This window comes from Emiliania huxleyi, assembly GCF_000372725.1.
Source record: "Emiliania huxleyi CCMP1516 unplaced genomic scaffold EMIHUscaffold_244, whole genome shotgun sequence".
Lineage (NCBI taxonomy): Eukaryota > Haptophyta > Isochrysidales > Noelaerhabdaceae > Emiliania > Emiliania huxleyi.
Genome location: NW_005200218.1, coordinates 3,018 through 21,611, shown reverse-complemented (window position 1 = coordinate 21,611; position 18,594 = coordinate 3,018). Strand labels below are relative to the sequence as shown.

The following is an 18,594-nucleotide window of genomic DNA, read 5'->3' as shown; positions in this document are numbered from 1 at the left end:
GGTCGCCCGCCCGGCCCGCCGGAGGCGCCCCCCGCCGCGCCCGCCGCGCCCGCCGCGCCCGCCGCGCCCGCCGCCGCCTCCGGTGGCCACCGGCACCGGCGCCAGCATCGGCAGCGTGGACGCGTCGGGCGGCGCGCGCGCCGTGTCGCCGCCGGCAGCCACCGGCATCGGCACCGGAACGCCGTTGGTGGCTCCGCCGCCGCCGCCGCCGCCGCCGCGCGCCCACGCCCGCCGCGCCCGCCGCCGCGGCCGCCGCCGGCGCGGCCGCCGCCGGCGCGGCCGCCGCCGTTTGGAAGCTCAGGGAACTCCTCGGCCGGCGGCGGCGACGGCGGCGGCGACGGCGGCGGCGACGGCGGCGAGGGCGGCGGCGAGGGCGGCGGCTGGGGGGCGGCGGAGCCGTCGTAGGCGGCGAGCACCTCGCGCGCCTCGTCGACGAGGTCGGCAAAGGCGGCGGCGGCCGCCGCCGCGTCGGGAGCGTACAGGAGCTCGAGCAGCTCCGAGTCGTTCATCTCGAGCAGCATGCCCGTCATCTTGCCTGCGTCGCACAGTCCACCCCGGGCGGCTGAGCGGGCCATCTCGAGGGGCCGAGGCCGCAATCCCGCCCCCCCGGCGTCGTCTCACCCGCGCGCTCGTCGTCGAGATGTTGCAGCACCGCGTAGATGCGCTCGCCGAGCTCGACGTCTCGCTCCGCCTCGCTCAAGCCCTCGAGCGCCGCGCCCGTCAGCGGCGGCGCCTCGCGCAGCGCCGCGATCGCCGCCGCCGCCGCCGCCAGCCGCGCCGCGCGCGATGCTGCGCCCTCCGCCTCCGCGCCGCCCCCACCTGCCAGCTCGAGCGCCGCGGCGGCCGCTTCCGGCGCGTCCACCGCCGGCGCCAGCCCCAGCATGCCCCTGAGCACTCGGCTCGCGCCGCCCAGCACGCCCTCCTCCTCGTCGTCCGCCGCGGCGGGCGAGGGGGGCGCGGCGGCGGCGGGTGCAGCGGCGGGCGCGGGTGCAGCGGCGGGCGCGGGTGCGGATGCGGCGGCGGCTTTGGCTAGCCGCTCGCCCATGAGAACCTTAGCGAAGGAGAAGCCTCCGGGGAGCCCCCACGGCGCAGCGGGCGGCTCAGGCCGCACGAGCAGTCTCTCCGCCTGTGGAGAGCGAGTTGGAAGGGGGTGACGGTATGGCGGCGGGGGGGGCGAGGATCGCACGGGCGCGCTCTTCCGCCTCTCCGCCGCCCGCGCCGCCCCGCCCGTCGCTTTCCGGCGCCGGAGCGTCCGCGAGCGCCTCGAGCCTCGCCTCCTCCTCCTCGGCGTGCGCCTTTGCCTCCTCGCGCGCCTCGCGGTCGTCCTGCTCCGCCGCCGCCGCCGCCGCCTCCGGCTCGCCCTCCTCGTCCTCCTTTGCGCCGTCGGGTGGCGCGCCCGCCGCCTCGGGGTGGTCGACGAGGTACTGCAGCTCGCTGGTCGCAACCTCGGCGAGCAGCCGGCCGAGCCGCAGCCCGACGGGGGCCCGCCCCTCGACGAGGTAGCCGCCGAGGGCGGGCAGCAGCTTGCGGTAGGCGGCAAAGAGGCGGGAGAGCCCGTCGTTCTCGATCTGCAGCCCGGGCGGGTGCGGGAGGAAGTCGTTTCCCACGAGGAACGAGAGCGCGACGAGGTCGTCGAGCACGCGCTCGAGCGAGTAGCCAAAGGGGAGCACCGAGCTGCGGAACTCGAGGTCGATGTACCGCCGCAGCAGGCCGACGTGCAGCAACACGAACTCGCCCGTCGCCGCCAGCGACTGCTTGCGCTGGTCGTCGGCCGACGCGCGCCGAAACACAACCTTCTCGCGCAGGATGCAGAGCGCCGGCGCGTGCGTCGCCAGGCCGAGCATGATCAGGTCGGCGTCGAGGCCGTAGACGCAGTGGCGGCGCGGCAGCTCGCGCGCCGAGCGGATGTGCTCTGCGATCTTGTGCTCGCCCTCGCCCGGCGCCTCGGCCGAGGAGAGGACGACGCGCAGCCGGCGCCAGAGCTCGTCGGTCTGAAGCTTGTGCCGGATGAAGTAGCTCAGCACCTCCGTCACCCGCGCCATGAAGGCGGTCCCGGGGGTGATGCAGTTCGAGTCAAAGGGCTCCGCCGCCGCCGCCTCCGCCTCCGCCGCCTCCGACTCCGCCGCCGCCGCCGCCGCCGCCTCTGCTGCCGCCTCTGCTGCCGCCTCCGTTGCTCCTGCATCCGCCGCCGCCTCGCCCGCGCCGCCCGCCACGGCAGCAGCCGCCTCGTCCGGCTCGTCCGCCGGTGCCGCCGGTGCGGTGCGCCCTCGCGCGGGCGCGGCGCCGCCCGCCGCCGCGCCGCCGCTGGCCGCGGATTCGGCGAGCCTCTGTCGCTTGGCCTCCGCCTCGGCCTCCTCGGCCTCCTTGGCCTGCTCGCGCTCGCGCTCGACGCGGAAGCGGCGCTGCCGCTGCTGATTCATCTTGGCGCGCGGCGCGACGCCGTCGATGGCGACGTACAGCAGCCGCTGCGGCCGCACGAGCTGGACGAGCGTGTCGAGGTACGAGCAGATGGCGAGCATCATGTCCGCCTCGGTCGGCGCGGCAGCGCCGTTGCGCGCCGGAGGCTTGTTGGCCCCGTGGGTCGCGTTGTGGAGGATGCCGTTCGCGTCGATGTACAGGTTGTCCACCTCGGCAAAGGGCGGCGACGAGGCCGGCCGGTTGATGAGCGGGTAGCGCTCGCTGAGCCAGCGGTAGAGCAGCGGCACGCCCATACAACTGTATCGGAGGGCCTTACTCCGTCTCGCGTGATGGCGAACCGCAGGAAGAGTGAGCGCCCGGGGGGGCCGGTCTCGAGGTCTCGAGGTTGATTGGCCCTCCCAGTTGCGTGTGTGTGTGTGGAGGCAACCGATGCGAGTCGACTGGTGTGTGTCGTCGTGGTTTCGCATCAAGAATACTCACTCACACACCCCTCCCCCCCCCCGCCCCCCGGGACTGTGGTGATTGTGTGACGCGATCCACGGCATAGGAGAACGACATCAATGCAATCTCAGGGACGTTTTTTTTCCGATCGATCCGTAACGTGTAAGCGCAGCCCGGCCCGATCGGAGACGCCGCTCCTCCACAGCGGTGCACCGACTTCCAGTCGGTCCATCGTGTGTCTAGAGACAGTCGTAACGACAATGCGAACTCGAAAAAGCAAGCGCGCCCATCGGGCCCGTGCCGCCTGGTTTAGCCGCGACATTCGACCCGACTGGCATGCCAGCGCTGTCGCCTGAGACACTCTGTAGTAGGGCATCGCCGAACTGGGCCGAATGCCGTAGAGCATCGACGTCGACGACCGTCATCGGTGTATCCCCCACCTGGTGGAACGACCCAATGGGCGACTCGCTAACAGGATCTGGCCCGAACGGCAAGTGGGTGGTCGAAGTCAACACAACTCTGCAGTTCCGCTACAACAACATGCACTCTGTCTTCGTACCCTACATTGCCAGTGGCAACGAGGCGAGCAGCCTCCTCTCTAGTGTCGACACCCCCTGTCACACGCCGGCTGCGCAGCCGCCGTTATGGCAGCCTCACCCGCCCGGCCCACCCGCTGGCAGGGCGACACGATGGAGGCCTACAGCGCATGTGACCTGAGCAGCGGAATGCAGGTCGGCGCGTTCAACCAGGGATGCCCCGGCGATTTTGAGGGCGGCTGTGGCACGGCGTGGCCAAATGTTTTCGAGGCGGTGGTGACACAGCCCGGCACCCTCTATATCGTGTGCGAGCCTCACTGCATGATGGGGCAGAAGATACGCGTGGTGGTGGGAGAGGAGGCAGCGGTGCCTGAAGCCCCGCCTCCGCCGCCTCCGCCTTCCCCGCCGCCTGCCCCGCCGGCCTGGCCTCCCTCTCCGCCGCCCCCGCCTCCAACTCCTTCGCCGCCACCGCCGCCATCTACACCCACGCCGCCGCACGCGCCTGGCGGGCCGACGCGCCTGCTCAAGTCCACCGAGGGGGAGATGCTACTGCTCTGGGGCACCTCCACTTCAGGCCTCAAGACGATGTACGGTCGCTCCTACAACGGCCGTGAGTGGGAGTCGGCCAAGATCCGGGCGCCGTTGACGTGGACCTGCGACGAGGAGTCCTGCGAGGTGCCGGGCCTAGTCCGCTCGCGACCCCCCCACCCCCCCACCCACCCCCACCCCCACCCCCACCCCCGCGCGCCCCGCCTTGCGCCCGCTCTGCCAGTGCTAGCATCGCTCGGAGCCACTCTGGTAGGCGCAGCTGCCCTCCTCCTCTGCCTCTGATGAGACGGATCGGATCTCGTTCGCGCTCGAGGTCGTCGTGGCGGAGCCTGTAGCCAATGACACGCTCGCGGCGCGCTTCCTGGGCCAGGCCACGTTTGGGCCCACTCGCTCCGAGATAGCTGACGCGCTCTCGCACACGCCCGCCGATTGGATATCCCGCCAGACGTGTGTGTGGAGAAGTTTACCTCGCGACCTTACCTTACCTTAGCCCGCGGATCTCTGAACACAATGGTGCGTGGCCGTATCTATATTCGTGGCGAATACAGGTATACGCGTATCCGGAACTGCCGAATTTGCGCATACGGGGCGACATACAGCGGGGGAAATACGCTTAGCAAAACCCCTCTAAGAAAGACCTGGAAGCTGGATCCAATCGTGCGCAGCTCCAAAACTGCCCCAAAGCGTCTCCGTCCCTCTAGGTGAAGCGTGTGTGTAACACAGCAGGGCTGCTCGGGGGTGCCCTTTCGCAACGTGCTCTTCTCAAGGTCTCCCGTTTGGGGGTCCTTAGACAGAGAGCCGGGGCGCGGGCTGTCGCGCTCCCTCCCCTTCCACGTGCGCCACGACAGCTGTGAGCAAAAGTGCGAGAGTAGTCTCGAATGGGGGCGCATCGATGCAGTAATGTGCGAGATCGAGGTGAGCGTCGCGCCCTCGGTCTGCTGCGACGTCTTCCAAGGTCAGATACGGCACGGACGGGGCGTGGCGCGCCTGGTTCATCAAGGACGTCAAAAGATCATCACCCCGAAGCATTCGGTCCAATGTCGAGGGTTTGGCGGAGAGCGCACCCACACGCGACGCGCGATCGCGTTGCGCCAGTGGCCAGCCTCACGCACGCTAAGCCGTGTCAGCTCACGAACACGCGCCCGAGCGTCCGTTCGCGGGTGCTGTGGCAGCGTGTCGGTTGCAAAGATGTGCTGCGGGAGCGACGCGCGGTTCTCCTGAAAAACGAAGCTTGGGCTGAGGTCGCCAGAGATTGGCTCACAAGCACGGTGTGGCCGAGCGGGTTGCCTCGACGAAGGCCGCGATGCGCGCTAGGTCGCTGGCGTAGTCGCACTGCGTGAGGCCCGATGGGCGCCGCCGATCGGTCGCCCCGCCGTACCTGTTCACGGTTGCACGAGTGAAGAGACGTTACAGTCGCACTCGGCAGACGCACTGCGTGCCCCATCATTGATGTGAGTACCACCCGATCCTTGCAGGCCAAATCGCGGTCGATCCTGGCGCAATCGTCTGCGACGCCGGGCAGCCAACGACCTGGCGGGTGCGGCGGGGACCGGCACAGCCTAAGACAACGCTTAAGGCTGAGCGAGGTAAGTGCGGGGCAATGGTGCGCTCTATTCGCGTGAAATGGAGCCCCAAAATGTACAAGGCAACGCCGGTGTGTGTGTGTGTGTGTGTGTGTGTGTGTGTGTATATATGTGTGTGTGTGTGTGTGTGTAAGCGAAGTTTGCTGCTACTCGAGTACTAGGCGCCTCGATCGGTTGGCCCAGATCTCGCGCAGCACCTGGGCCGGTGGAGCGCGGTAGGCGGGATACGACTCTCGCCGCCCCCCACCCTTCCTGCAGCAAGGTGACGTCAAATGAGTCCACATTCTGGGCGTTTGTCCCTCCCCAATCGCCCTACTGCTCACCCGCCCGTCCCCGTCGCCTGGCCCATCACCTCGCCCGGCTCGTCCACGCAATGCGCCTCATTGGTGTCCGGCTCGCAAGGGCATGCAATCTCGGCACGGTTGTACCACATGCCAAAGTTGATCACCAAGACACCTCCTCCTCCACCGCCAGCCACGGAGGGTGCGAGCAGCCCGCTACGCTCAAGCAGCGTCTGGAGCGCAGTGTGCGTCTCCGGGACGCAGAACCACTGGTGCAGATCTGGCCACTGGCTGCCGCTCCCAAATACCTGTTTGTGCGCCAGCGCGGACGCGGCCCACAGCTGGTTGGAGAGGGAGTCTCCGACAAAGGTCAACGGCCTTCGGCCGAGGCGTGCGACTGCGTCGGTCACCTACGGCCGGGCAGGTAACGTCTCCAGAGGAAAGGCCGCCAGGTGCGCCCCGTGTGTAAGTGTCGAGACCTCGAGGCGCGTGCAGCCGCTCTGCTGGACGTACACGTTGCGCTCCGCGAACTTGTGCACACGGTTGCACGGAGCAAGGTAGTGTGCATGGCCGTAGGCTTTGCGAGGAAGCATTGCCCGGTTCGAGCTGTTGCGAAGGGCGGCTTGATAGCCGGAAGGGACCATGCGTGTCTGCGTACGCCACGTGCCGGAGGAATCACGCAGCGAACCTCGGCAGGCCATGTGCGCACGGCGCAATCGCCAGCGAACCGCGCCCGCCGGGCCGGCCAATGCAACGCGGGTTGGAAATTCTTTTTCTTAAGTCGAATTGAACTTAGAAGAGATGATTTTATTTTCTCCCAGTCCGCTGCATTGTTGGGCGCCTTCATGAATTTGTTGCCAATTCTTTTTTCTCGAACCGTAGGGGGGGAGGGGCGAACGGTGCCAGAAGGGATGCTGGGACGAGTCGTCGCGCGCCTCGCCCAGGACTACATCCGCGAGACGCTGGTCTCCAGCCCGCGCTTCCGCGCGTGGGCGAAAGCCACCGACAGGAACATTGCCGAGGCGCCCGGAAAGATGAAGGCGACGATGGAGCAGGCGGCAGCGCGGGCAGCCGGTCAGAGCCGCGTTGGCAGCAGCGGCGGTGGCAGCAGCGGGGCTCAGAGCCACAGCAGCGGCGGCGGCGGCAGCGGCGGCAGCGGCGGCGGCAGCGGCGGCAGCGGCGGCAGCGGCGGCAGCGGCGGCGGCGGCAGTGTCGGCGGCGGAGCTAGCCGTGCACCAGACTGGGGCGCGCGCGTCGCTGCCTTCGCGGCGGCTCTGCGCGAGGAGGTGAGGAAGGATCTGGGAGCTAAGTAGGTGATTGGTGTTGAGTGGCGCGTGGGGTGTAGAGCCGGCCTGCGTGCGTGGTGCGTGGCGCAGAGCTGTGGGACGTGTGTCTCGAGTGTGTCGCGACCTCGGCGGAGCGAGTGAGCGCGCGATGTGGAGGGAGAGCGCGCGCGACTCCGCCAATATAAATCAGCAAAATAACACGTCATCTCCCCCGCCGACAGTGACACGTCATGCAAGGGGTTTGCGCGCACAACCCCGGTCTGCCTTGACTCGTACGACGTACGTCGTACGTCGTAGCGCACCTCGCCGGCCCCGCCGACTGCGGACTGGACTCCGACTCGCCGTCGCTTGTGCCTAATCGGCGGAGCAGCTTGCCAAGCCCAGGAGCGGCGGCGGCGGCGGCTGCACCTGCGCCAAATCGTACAGCGGGACCAGCGGCGGCGGAGGCGGGAGGTGCGACGGGAGCGGCGGCAAGTGCGGCGGCGGCGGCGGCGCATGCACCGCGGCGGTCGGCGGGATGGGAGGCTGCGCCGGGGCGACTGCCGCCGCTGCCGCCGCCGCCGCCGCCGCCGCCGCCGCCGCCGCCGCCGCTGGCGCAGCTGGCGCTGCTTGCGCCGCTTGCGCTGCTGGCGCTGCTGGCGCTGCTGGCGCTGCTGGCGCTGCTGGCGCTTGGACGCCGAGTCGGAAGCGACCGGCGCAGCGCGGGCACTGGTAGACGGTGCCGCCGCCCGTGTCGGCCGCACGGACGCGGAGCTGGTGGTGGCACTGCGGGCACGCGACGATGAGAGGCGCGCCCGCCTCGCCGCCCGCGTCGACCTCCCTACCCACCGCCGCCGCCTCGCCGCCGTCGCCGACCGCCGCCTCCGCTCCTGCCGCCACGGCGCCGCCGCCATCCGTGCCGCCGCCATTCGCGCCGCCGCCGCCGCTGCCGCCGCACGCGCCGTTGGCGTCGTCCGAGATGAACGTCTCGAGGCCGCGGGCGGCGAGGGGCGGGCCGGTCGAGATCGGCGCGGGCGCGGGCGCAGGCGCAAAGGGGAACGCCCACGACCCGAGGGCGACCGTGCCCGCCACGGGCAGCGTGCCCGCCACAGGCACCGCGCCGGCCACCGGGCCATACCGCACCCGGTTCCGCTCGTTGATGAGCTCCGCGCCCGGCACGTGCGGAGGGAGGGGCTGGTAGACGGCCGAGACGCCCGCTGCAGCTAGCCTCGCCGCCGCAACCCTTGGGTCGGCCACGAACCCGCTCGTCTTGGGGACCCGCGCCTTTCCGCTCCGCCGCGTCCCGATGAGGATCTCGTAGTGCTGGTGCACCGCGGCGGCGCTTCGGCCGCTTCCGAGCCGGGTCGAGATCTCCTGCCAGTAGTCCGCGCCGGCCGTGCCGCCCGCTCGCGACGCCATCACCAGAGCCAGGAGCAGCTCCTCCTCCGAGTCGGACCAGCGCGGCATTCGCATCGGTGCCTTGCGCTTTCGGGTCTTGCCCGCGGCCGCCGGAGCGCCCGCCGCAGCGCCCGCAGCATTGCTCGCCGCAGTGCCAGCCGCGACGAGAGCGGCCGCTGCGCCCGCCGCCGCCGCCGCGGGATCGCTCACGTTGGCCGTGCCGGTAACGTCGCTCGCGATCACGTCCACGCCGGCCGTGCCGTGCCGCAGAGAGTTTCGCATCAACGTGACGTCGTTCTCCGCAGGCGTCGCCATTGGGACCAGCGAACCGCGCTCCGCCCCCGCAAAGCAGGCTGCTGAGGCAGTTGGACCTCCAGGGTTTCACATTCACGGACGCCAGCCGCGGATATCGGTACTGTACGACCCAGGAGACAGCCCGACCCCAGGCACGCAGCGTACAGAACTACCTACACGACACATGCTGAAAGACACACGGGGGACGACATGGGCATGTGCGACATGGACATGCATGCACAGTACGGGCGAGCGAGGCCATAAGAAGGGGCCACCGGGTCACCGCGGCTTGGTCCTGTCGGAGAGGGCGGTCTGTGGACGCCTCTCCTCGCGGCGCGCGCCCCTCGGCGCCCAGTTGGCTCTAGGCGAAGGCCAGGTAGGCGGCGGCTGCGGCCACGACCGTCTCGACGGGGTTGTCCTTGAGCGTGCCCACGTCGAAGTTGTTGTTCTTGAGCTTGGAGAGGAGGCCGACCGCCCAGAGGACGGCGGTCAGCTTGGCGGCGTCTGGAGGCGAGGCGTGCGCGGAGACGGTGAGAGGCGGGAGGCGGGAGGCGGGAGGCGGGAGGCGGGAGGCGGGAGGCGGGAGGCGGGAGGCGGGAGGCGGGAGCTACGCAGCGCGAGCGGTGGAAGCGCACCGAAGGCCGAGCCGCCCACCGAGTAGACGACCGTCGAAGTGACGCCCGTCACGATGGAGATGATCAGGTTGGTGTTCCACACATCACCCGAAAAGAGCTTGGTGAGCTGCGTCTCGCCGACGTCGGCGTACTTGGAGGTGACGGCGCCCGCCGCGGTGATGGCGGCCGCGACCTTCATGCCGCCCTCAAAGTTGCCGGGGTTGAGCGGGCCGAGCGACATGCCGCCACGGAGCTTCATGAGGCCGGGCGCGGGCTGGACGGCCTGGTGGGCGGCGTCGGGTGTGTGTGAGAGGAGGTGACGAACCGCGAGCGGCGCAGAGCCGGCGTACGCGAGTGAGTGGTGCGTGTGGGAGAGGGTTGGAGGACGTCTGCAGCGAGCGGTGCCGTCGTCGGGAAGGGCACACGCAGGCGAGGGCACACCGAGAGCGAGAGCGCAACGGTGGAGAGGAGTGCGAGCTCCATTTTTAATGAGGAGGTGCTTCGTCGATTGCGTCCCGCTCAGCAGGCCGGAACTCTCAATGAACCTTCAAAACAAAACAGGACGAGGCAGAAGAGAACGACGCGACAGAGGAGGAAATGACAAGGGAGAGAACGACGAGAGTGGGACGACCGCGAGGTGGCATGAAGGTTGCAGCGAGAAGCGGCGAGAGACTGCGAAGAGAGATAGAGGCAGACTCCCTAGGGTGGGCGACGGCTAGCGCATCACACACCTCTCCTTAAAATCCCTGTGTGGTGGCGGCGTGCCGTCCTCCCATCCCTCCCTTGGGGCTTGGGTTGTCTGTTTTCTTTCTTTGGTTCTGCTCGTCGCCGTGGGCCCCGCGCCGTAAACGGAGAGCCCCACGGCATTCAAAGTGCAAGGCCCAGTGCGCGTGGGTGAGCGGTGTGTGTGTGTGTGTGTGTGTGTGTGTGTGTGTGTGTGTGTGTGTGTGTGTGTGTGTGTGTGTGTGTGTGTGTGTGTGTGTCTCACGTCACTGCTAACCCTGTCGTCAGACGTGGAGACGCGAGGGTTGCCCCCCCTTGCCCCACCACCTCGTGTGTGTGGAGAAGTTTACCTTACCTTACCTTACCAAACGGAGAGCGGTCGTTTCTGCAGGCGAAAGGACAAGACGGGCACAGACAGAAGAGATAAGAGTAGCCCAACAATCATTTTTTTGGCCGCGAAAGGAGATGGTTTCGGGTGATCCCGCATGCTCGGTACGCCGAGGCCAACGCGCCGACGGCTGCTACCTACCTACCTACCTAACCTACAAAGGCCGAAAGCGAGTCGCCACGACGTCTCCGCGGGCGAGAGGCGAGGGCCCGCCCCCAGCCCGGCTCGCCGACGCACGCCGGGCCCCTCAGCGCGCGCCCCTCTGGAAGAGCATGCCGTGCGAGACGATGAACTGGAACTTGCGCGCGTGGTCCCGGATCAGCAGCGCCTCGGGCCGCTGCATCTTGAGCGAGAAGCCGAGGGTGCCCATCTTGTCCTCGAGCTGCTCCGGCGAGAGCCACCGCCCCCGCGCCGTGTACTCCTCCATCCAGCTGAAGGGGCTCACGATGTAGACGTGGCCGCGCGGCGCGACGAGCCCGCCCCCCAAGGCGTCGAGGAAGCTCGCCGGGTCGGGCAGCCGGCAGAGCAAGTTGGCGGCGAGGACGGCGTCGAAGGCGCCGAGGTCGCCCGGCAAGTCGCACGCGTCGGCGCGCCGGAAGGAGAGGCGCGCCTTGCTCGCGGCGACGCGGGCGGCGGTCGCCGCGCCCGCGCCGCCGGCCTCGCCGGACCGGACGTACCGAAGCTCTCCCGCGGCGTGGAGCGCGGCGGCGGCGTCGACGAAGCTCTGCGCGTAGTCGATGCCGACGACGTCTGCAAACGCGCCTGAGGGGGAGGGGGCGAGCGAGGCTCGAGGGAGGGAGACGGTGCGAGACTGCTCCGCTCTCCCCCTCTAGCGGCGCGCCGCTCTCCGCGAGGGCGAATGACGAGCCACCGACGGCGCAGCCGACATCGAGGGCGCGGGCGGAGGTCGGGTCGGCCTGCGGCTCGGCCTGAGTCGCGGCGGCGAGGACGCCGGCGCAGCGGGCGGGGAAGTCGAGTGCGAGACGCAAGTCGAGGCTCTCGAGGCTGAGGGCGGGCGGGCGGGAGGGGGGGGGGGAGGCTGACGGGGGCCGACAAGGGGGGGTGAGGGAGGGTGAGGGGGGAGGACCGACGGACGAGGGGGGAGGAGGGGGGAGGAGGAGACGGCGTGGGAAGGCGAGTGGGGCGAGACCGAAGAGGCGAAGGTGAGAGCGAGGCCGAGCGGGCAGGGCAGCGGCGGCGCCTGAGGGCGGGCCCGTCGAGTGCGCCGGCGCCGCCGTGGTGCAAGTCGAGGTAGGCGGAGAGCTGCGCCGCCGACTCGTACTTGTGGTTGCCCTCCTCCGCGTCGGCGCCGCCGCCGCGGACATAGCGCGGCGGCACCCACCCCGCCGCCCACGGCGGGGGCGCGTCGTGCGACGAGAGCTCGGGGTTGGAGGTGCCGCGGACGGCGCGGAAGCCGACGAGGTTGTGGAAGTGCGGCCGGAAGTGGAAGCGGGAGAAGACGGACGCCTCATTGCCCGTGGCGGCAAACGAGCCGCCGACAATGAGCGCGTGCTGGCCGTCGAAGCACGGCGTCGAGAAGTCTTCGTACAGGGGCGACACCTTGAAGCCAGGCAGCGCGGCGAACCAGTCCTCGCAGTACTCCCAGCAGTTGCCCGCGAGCGAGGCGAAGGGCAGCGCCCCCTGCGCCCCGCCGCTCACGTCGCTCGGCGACCCGAACGCCAACCCGAGGTTGAGGCCGCGCGCGCGCAAGCCCGGCGCGTCGGCCGCGGCGGCGTCGTCGAGCGCCTCGTCGCGTGCCGCGTCCCGCGCGCAGCTGCCGCGGCCGCCGTGCTGCGCGTCGGCGTTCACCTCCCGGAGGCGTTGGTACTCGGCCTACCATAACCGTGACTCGTTTGATGCTATTCAATACGAATGAATACGAGTGAATCTCCGAATTGGCCTCGGCGCCTCGGTCGGCAGGCGGAGCGGCGCGCCGAGCTCGAGCGAGAGCCAGCGCAAGTAGGCGGACGCCTCGTGCTTGTTCACCTCGGCGGGGAGGGCGGCGGGCAGCTGCGCCGTCTCGGCAAACGGCAGGCGCAGCTTGTACTGGTGCAGCCCCTGCGGGCCTGCGAGATGTGGGGAGAAGTGGGGAGAGATCAGTCTCGGCAAGCGGCAGGCGCAGCCTTGCACAGGTGCAGCCCCGGCGGGCCTGCGGGCACCCAAAAGTGCGGCCACTTTGTGTTGCGGAAGGAGCGCCACGCCCATCCCTCCTCCGTCCACAGCTCGGGCGAGGCGTAGCCTCCCGCCCTGACAAACGCGAGGAACTGGCCTACAGGCTCCCAGAAGACTGTCGGGGCCCGTGGCTCCTCGTGGAGAGCCGCCACTACATGGCGAGGAGCGGCTGGCCGTTTGTGATTGGCGTGGCGGAGCAGTCGAACGCCTGAGTCAGGGAGGGAGGGAGGAAAGGCTGGACTCCTCCAGTGTCATGAGCGGCGTGGCCAGAGCACACGCGAACGCCTCGACGCCGATCGTCCGACGGCCGTACTCATTGTCCCAGGAGTAGGTGGCGTGCGTGCGCGGCTTGCCTTCGGTCGAAGGGAGAGAGGCGTCAGGAGGAGAGAGAAGAGAGGGAGAGGCAGCAGGCAGGGAGGGAGGGGGGGGGGGGGGGGGAGAGGCTGCCAGTAGGGAGGAGAGCGGGAGCAGGGAGAGGCGCGCCCAGAGTGACGTGGCCGCCCGCGACGCGCCGCAGCTGCGGCGCCTCCACCACCGCCTCGCCCGCACTCCGCTGCCACGCCGAGGCGTGATCAAAGGGCCAATGCTGCGGCCGCGTCACGGACTCGAGGGGGAGCTCGCGGATCAGCGTGGTGGACGTCTCGAGGTGTATCCTCTCGTGCTCGCAGATCATGCCGAGCGCCCAGACGACGGCGTTCGCGTCGGTCGGCGCGTCGCGGGCGAGCGGCTCGTCGAGCGCCGGGTGGGTGCGCACCACGTCGAGGTACACCTAAGGCAAGGCCAGCGTCTGCACGCACACGAGGGTGGTGGGGCAAGGCAAGGCCAGCTTTTCACACACACGAGGGTGGTGGGGCAAGGGCCAGGCACCCCTCGCGACTCCACGTCTAAAGGCAGGAGCCCCGCGGCATTCAAAGTGCGAGGCCCGGTGTGTGTGCGTGCCTCGCGGCACGCGCGGCGGTACTCGGTCACGTCGCACAGCGGCGGCCACTCGGTCTGCGGCGTGTCGAGGTCATCCCACGACATCTCGTCGACGCCGGTCTCGAAGAGGACCTCGAAGCGCGGCTCGACGCCGTCGCCGATCGCGCCCGCGACGCGCAGCTTGTTGATCGCGAGAGCGGCGGGGTGGCCGTAGTAGAAGATCATTGCGTGCCGCAGCCCGTGCGCAGGCGGCCGGTAGAAGGCGGCCTCGTCCGACAGCGAGGAGAAGAGCACCTCGGTGAGGGTCCAGCCGTTCTCAAAGTAGTGCTCCAGCGCCTCGCGCAGCGCAGGGCCGCGCTGGCGCAGGTCCGGCGTCCGCAGCGACGAGAGAGTCTGCGTCTCCGCCTCAAAGCCGGGGCACCGCGGCGGCTCGAGCCCCGTCCAGTAGCCCGGCACGACCGACGCGAGCGGAGACGAGCTCTGCAGGAGGCGGGCGACCGGCCGCGCCAGCAGAGGCGGGGCGATCCGAGGTTGGCCAAGCAGCAGCGGGCTAGGCCGAGGCTGGCCGAGCCGAGGCGTGAGGCGAGACGTGCCGAGACGCCGGCTTGGAGGAGAGAACAGCACACGGCGCGACCTCGTCGCAGCGGCGAACATGGCCCGACAGCGGCCCGACACCTCCGCCGCACCTCCGAAGTAGGTTTGAGATTTTAGCAATTTCAAACAACTCTAACACTCACACGTAATTTGGGGCCTGGAGCCCTGTTCACGCGCGCGCGAGACGTGCAGACAGGGTTGCCAGTTTTGTTTGTAGGTTTGTGACGAGTGGGCGCGCCACCCAAGAGCCTAGGTAGGTTGAGCACTTGAGCACTGGATAGGGTCGATTCCGCATGGTACGGGATTCGTTGTTAATAATAATACACACGGTCACCGTCGGTCATCTGCTGCAGTCGCACGACATGCACACGCCCACACCGGCCGCGCGAATTCTTTTTTCTCTGAAACGAACTCACGGTTCCTCGACCTTCCAGTTCCTCGACCTTCCACTGGTTTACTGGCCATGTTCGCGCTCCTCCTGCCTCACGGCTGGTCAGCCGCGTCTACCGGCGTGCCGAAAATGGCGCGGCGGCGCTCTCCGTTCATGGACACCGCCGTCGCGACGAGCGACTCAAGCGTGGCCGGTGGCACAAGTCCAGCGAGACCGGCCGCCAGGGGTGACGCCACAAGTGCCACCAGCTTCGCCGCGACGAGCAAAGTCGTCTCCACGAGCCGCCGAGCCGATACCGATGCCGTCGCCGCGCTGGCCGCTGTCGCAGCCTCCGAGCTCGAGGCTGCGATACGAGCGGCGCGTGCGGACCAGCAAAAGACTTCGTGGCAGGAGCACCGCCCGAGCCGGATGCGCCCCGCGGTGATCGTCGAACAGGAGGCACACAAGCGCGTCGTCGACACCATGGCCAAGGGCAAAACCGCCCTCACCAGCACGAGCACCGCGCTGCGCGCAAAGGCAACCGAGGCGGCCGAGGCGCTGGCGGCGCGTGAAACTAGATATGCCAAGTATCCCAGGCCCAGACGGCACGCGATCGGCGGTCTCCCGCTGGCTTGCTCTTCGCAGCGCTCGTACCCACGCTATCCGCAGGCACACACACGCACGCACACGCGCACGCACTCTCACGCCGCTCACCCACGGCACTGGGCCTTTCACTTTGAATGCCGTGCGGCTCCTGTCTCTAGACGTGGAGCCACGAGGGCTGCCTGGCCCTTGACCCACCGCCTGGTGTGTGAAGATACGTTTACCTGACCTTTCCTTGTCCTCAGGCGCGCGACGCAGCGACGTCCCGTGCGCAAACCGCAGAGGAGGCTGCGGCGGCGGCGGCAGCCGCAGCGGAGCGGGCGGCGGCAGAGAGGGAGGCGGCACGAGAGGCGGCAAGAGCCGAGGCGGCGCGCTCCGTCAGGCTGCGCTCGGCACGCGACGAGGCCGAGGCCTTTTGATTCGCATTGGTTGACACTATTAATGAATTAGTCCTACGGACTAGGCACGCGACGAGGCCGAGACGAGGGCGGTTGCGGCCGCTGCAGCGCTGCAGCGGAGCGAGGCGAGATGAGCCGAGAGGAGCCGAGAGGAGCCGAGAGGAGCCGAGGCGAGCTGCGGGTCAGAGGCGAGGGCGAGGAGAGGCAGCGAGCTGTGAGCGGCCCCTGTTCACGCCCATGAACAGACGGCGAGGGCGAGGAGTGAGAGCGAGCTGGCGGAGGTGTCGGCGGAGCTCGAGGCGGGCAGGCAATCTTGCGGCCTGAGGGCTGAGTGGGCGGCGTCTCTTCACAGCCGGCGCTCTGAGCAGGCGGGCAGGCGGTTCGCGGCCGAGCGGGTGGGCGAGTTGGACGACGCGCTCGAGGCGGCGCAGGCCGCGGCTGGTAGGTGCTGAGAGAGGCTTGGCGAGTCGAGGCATTCGCACGCTCCGGCCATTCCTCCGCACTCGGACTCCCATGTTCAGCGGTCCGCTAGCCAGCGTCGCCGAGACGCCCCGAGATTGAGCGAGACTTCCCCAGACTAGGACGCGGCCGCGAGACTCGCGGCTCAGCTGGAGGCGGAGGCGGAGGCGGCGGCGGAGGCGGCGGCGGAGGCGGCGGCGGAGCTGCAAAGGGCAAAGGCGGCGGCCGAGAGGACGGCGGAGGGGGACAAGGCGGCGGCGGCGGTGGCGCACGACGCGGAGGCGGCAGTGGCGGAGGCATAAGAGCAATCGCGGTAACAAGAGTGATAGTCATGTTCATCCTAACGTGACAATATCCTCAGCGCAGGCGGCGCGGGCGCAAGCTCTGCTGGAGGCGGAGGTGGCTCGGTCCGCGGCGGAGGTGGCCGCGGCGCGAGAGGCAAAGGCGGCGGCGGAGGAGGCGGCCGGGCGGAGCGCAAGGGCGGCGGCGGACGCGGCGGCGGCGGCGGACGCAGCGCGCGCGGAGAGCGCCGCGGCGGTGGCTGCCGCGGCCGCCGAGGTTGCGACCGCTCTCGAGGGACGTACGGCGGCGGCGCGCAGCGCGGCGGCGGCGGAGGCGAGGGCGGAGGCGGCCGAGGCGAGGGTTTTGGAGGCGGCGGCCGAGGCGGCGGCGGCGGCGGCTGAGGCGGAGGAGGCGGTGCGGGGCGCTCGTTTTGAGTGCGCGGAGGCTGTGCGCGCGCGCGACGCGGCGAAGATGTAGCCGAGAGAGGCGCCGAGCGGTGGGGCGAGAGATGGCCGAGAGAGATGGCCGAGAGAGATGGCCGAGAGAGATGGCCGGGAGAGATGGCCGAGCGGTGGGGCGAGAGATGGCCGAGAGAGATGGCCGAGAGAGATGGCCGGGAGAGATGGCCGGGAGATGCAGCCACGAGATGTCGCCGCGAGATGGCTGAGGGACGGCCGGGAGATGCTGCAGCGACCCGAAGGGCGACATGTGTGAGCTGCGATCTGCGGCGGTGTGCGGCGCCTCTTCACACTGCGAGCCGCGGTGTGAACAGGCCACGCAGCGCGCGGCTGCGGCGGAGGCCGCGGCGACGGAGGCGACGGCGGCGGCCGAGGCGGCCCGTGCAGAGAAGGCTGTGGCGCTTGACACGGCGCGGAGCATGGCGGCGGCGCAAGCGGCGGCCGAGGCGATGACGAGGGAGGCGGAGGCGGTGGCGGCGGCCGCGGTGGCGGAGGCCGCCGGCGCAGCGAGGGCGACGGCGGCTGCAAGGGCGGAAGCGGCGGCGGCCGTTGCCGCGCAGGCGGAGGCGGAAGCGCGCACGGCGGTGGAGGCGGAGGCGGGAGCCGAGGCGTGCCCCCCCGAGGCGTGTGTGACTCGTCAGCTGTGATGCCCGTCTCACTCGCTGCCCACTTGCGCTGCAGGCGGCGGCGGAGAAGAAGGCCGCTCGCTTGGCTCAGGCGTTGCGCCCTCGCCCCCACCACCACCCTCGCCCCCAACGCCGTCGCCACCCCACCGCTGTCGCCCCCACCACCCTCGCCCCCACCGCCGTGGTTTCCGTCGCCGTCGCTTCCCGCCGCCTCCGCCACCCTCACCGCCACCGCCGCCGCCTGTCGAGCTGCGTCGCTTACCCCTGCTGATGTCTTGGCTAAATCTCGGCGGCCGCGAGGCGAGGTCGGCTCGCAAGCCCCCCCCGCGCCCGACGTAGGCTGCGGCGGAGGACCGAGCGAGGCTGGCGGTGGAGAGGCGGGCGGCGGCGGAGCTGGACTCCAGCGCGGCGGTGGAAGATGCGCTGTGCGCTCCAGTGCTACGAGGCGCACGGGGCATGCGCCGAGGGCCGTCGAAACCAAAGACCCCGCGTTGCACACATAGGCGTCAACGAAACGTGGCCGCCGCGTTACTGGCGGTGTCCCTCCTCGGCAACCTCGTCCCGCTCCTCGACGCCGCACAGGGTTCGTGCGTGCAGGCGTTCTCGCCGTAGCCGTTGGAGTGGGCGCGCCAGCCGGAACGGGATGGTGGGTAAGGCAAGGAGGCGTTTTTGCGGGTTTGGGGCATCTGGATTCGAAGAGTCGGTAATTACGTTGAGAAGGTTGCATGTGTCCATGTGCATGTTCAGTGTGTGTCTGCGACCCGGAGCGCGGAGGCCGAGAGCTTCACCTCTTGGTCAATTATGACCTCTTCACTTTTCTTCTGCGCATCCCTCCGGGCCCTGCTAGCCCCCCACTGCGCACTGGCTCCATCCTCCAACTTGACCGGGGCGCATGGAGACGTGATGCCTCCATGCGCCCCGGCCCCCGCCGTCAAGTCGAAATCGATATGCAGCTCGATGGGGTTTGCCCGATTTAGGTACATGGCGGCGTTTGGCGACAAAAGCGCTGCGACCGCGAAGTGGCGGTGGACATGCTCCCATGTTGCCGACGCGGCGCCGGAGTGGCCGGCGCTCACGACCACGACGGCTACTCTGATGCTCCGGGCCGACCCGTGTCCTACCCGACGGTGGCACTCTTCCACGTCTCGCTCACGCTGAGAAAAATTCTGAAACGGCGTGCAGCAGAGTCGCCGACGAGTCGGTCCGCGTGCCTCCTCGTGTCGT

At 69.7% G+C, this 18,594-nt stretch overlaps 5 protein-coding genes across 5 annotated transcripts in view; 1 reads left to right on the top strand and 4 right to left on the bottom strand.

The window, feature by feature from the left end:
* The window catches only part of EMIHUDRAFT_237027 (hypothetical protein), a gene marked incomplete at both ends in the record, with an annotated part of 5,248 nt that extends 2,537 nt beyond the window's left edge, over positions 1-2,711 (bottom strand). Inside the window, 6 exons of the mRNA XM_005778498.1 lie at positions 481-535; positions 622-703; positions 863-925; positions 1,052-1,126; positions 1,794-2,024; positions 2,391-2,711. Of these exons, the coding sequence (XP_005778555.1) occupies positions 481-535; positions 622-703; positions 863-925; positions 1,052-1,126; positions 1,794-2,024; positions 2,391-2,711 (827 nt within the window). The remainder of the gene's footprint in view (positions 1-480; positions 536-621; positions 704-862; positions 926-1,051; positions 1,127-1,793; positions 2,025-2,390) is intronic.
* A 4,737-nt stretch (positions 2,712-7,448) lies between these two features.
* On the bottom strand, positions 7,449-8,786 carry EMIHUDRAFT_237024 (hypothetical protein; the record flags this gene model as incomplete). Its single annotated transcript, XM_005778497.1, has 3 exons — positions 7,449-7,502; positions 8,154-8,516; positions 8,682-8,786. 3 exons carry the CDS (start codon positions 8,784-8,786, stop codon positions 7,449-7,451), a joined length of 522 nt encoding a protein of 173 aa, XP_005778554.1.
* An 87-nt stretch (positions 8,787-8,873) lies between these two features.
* EMIHUDRAFT_457412 (hypothetical protein) lies at positions 8,874-9,862 on the bottom strand (the record flags this gene model as incomplete). The annotated part of the gene is made up of 3 exons (XM_005778496.1): positions 8,874-9,269; positions 9,401-9,662; positions 9,821-9,862. 3 exons carry the CDS (start codon positions 9,860-9,862, stop codon positions 9,127-9,129), a joined length of 447 nt encoding a protein of 148 aa, XP_005778553.1. The 3' UTR covers positions 8,874-9,126.
* A 2,026-nt stretch (positions 9,863-11,888) lies between these two features.
* On the bottom strand, positions 11,889-14,234 carry EMIHUDRAFT_73662 (hypothetical protein; the record flags this gene model as incomplete). Its single annotated transcript, XM_005778495.1, has 6 exons — positions 11,889-12,264; positions 12,460-12,548; positions 12,650-12,777; positions 12,938-13,010; positions 13,171-13,389; positions 13,545-14,234. Coding segments are annotated over 6 exons (1,575 nt in total), but the record flags the coding sequence as incomplete, so codon positions are not given.
* A 403-nt stretch (positions 14,235-14,637) lies between these two features.
* On the top strand, positions 14,638-15,800 carry EMIHUDRAFT_457411 (hypothetical protein; the record flags this gene model as incomplete). Its single annotated transcript, XM_005778494.1, has 4 exons — positions 14,638-15,131; positions 15,393-15,557; positions 15,629-15,670; positions 15,791-15,800. Coding segments are annotated over 4 exons (711 nt in total), but the record flags the coding sequence as incomplete, so codon positions are not given.
* Positions 15,801-18,594: the final 2,794 nt, after the last annotated feature.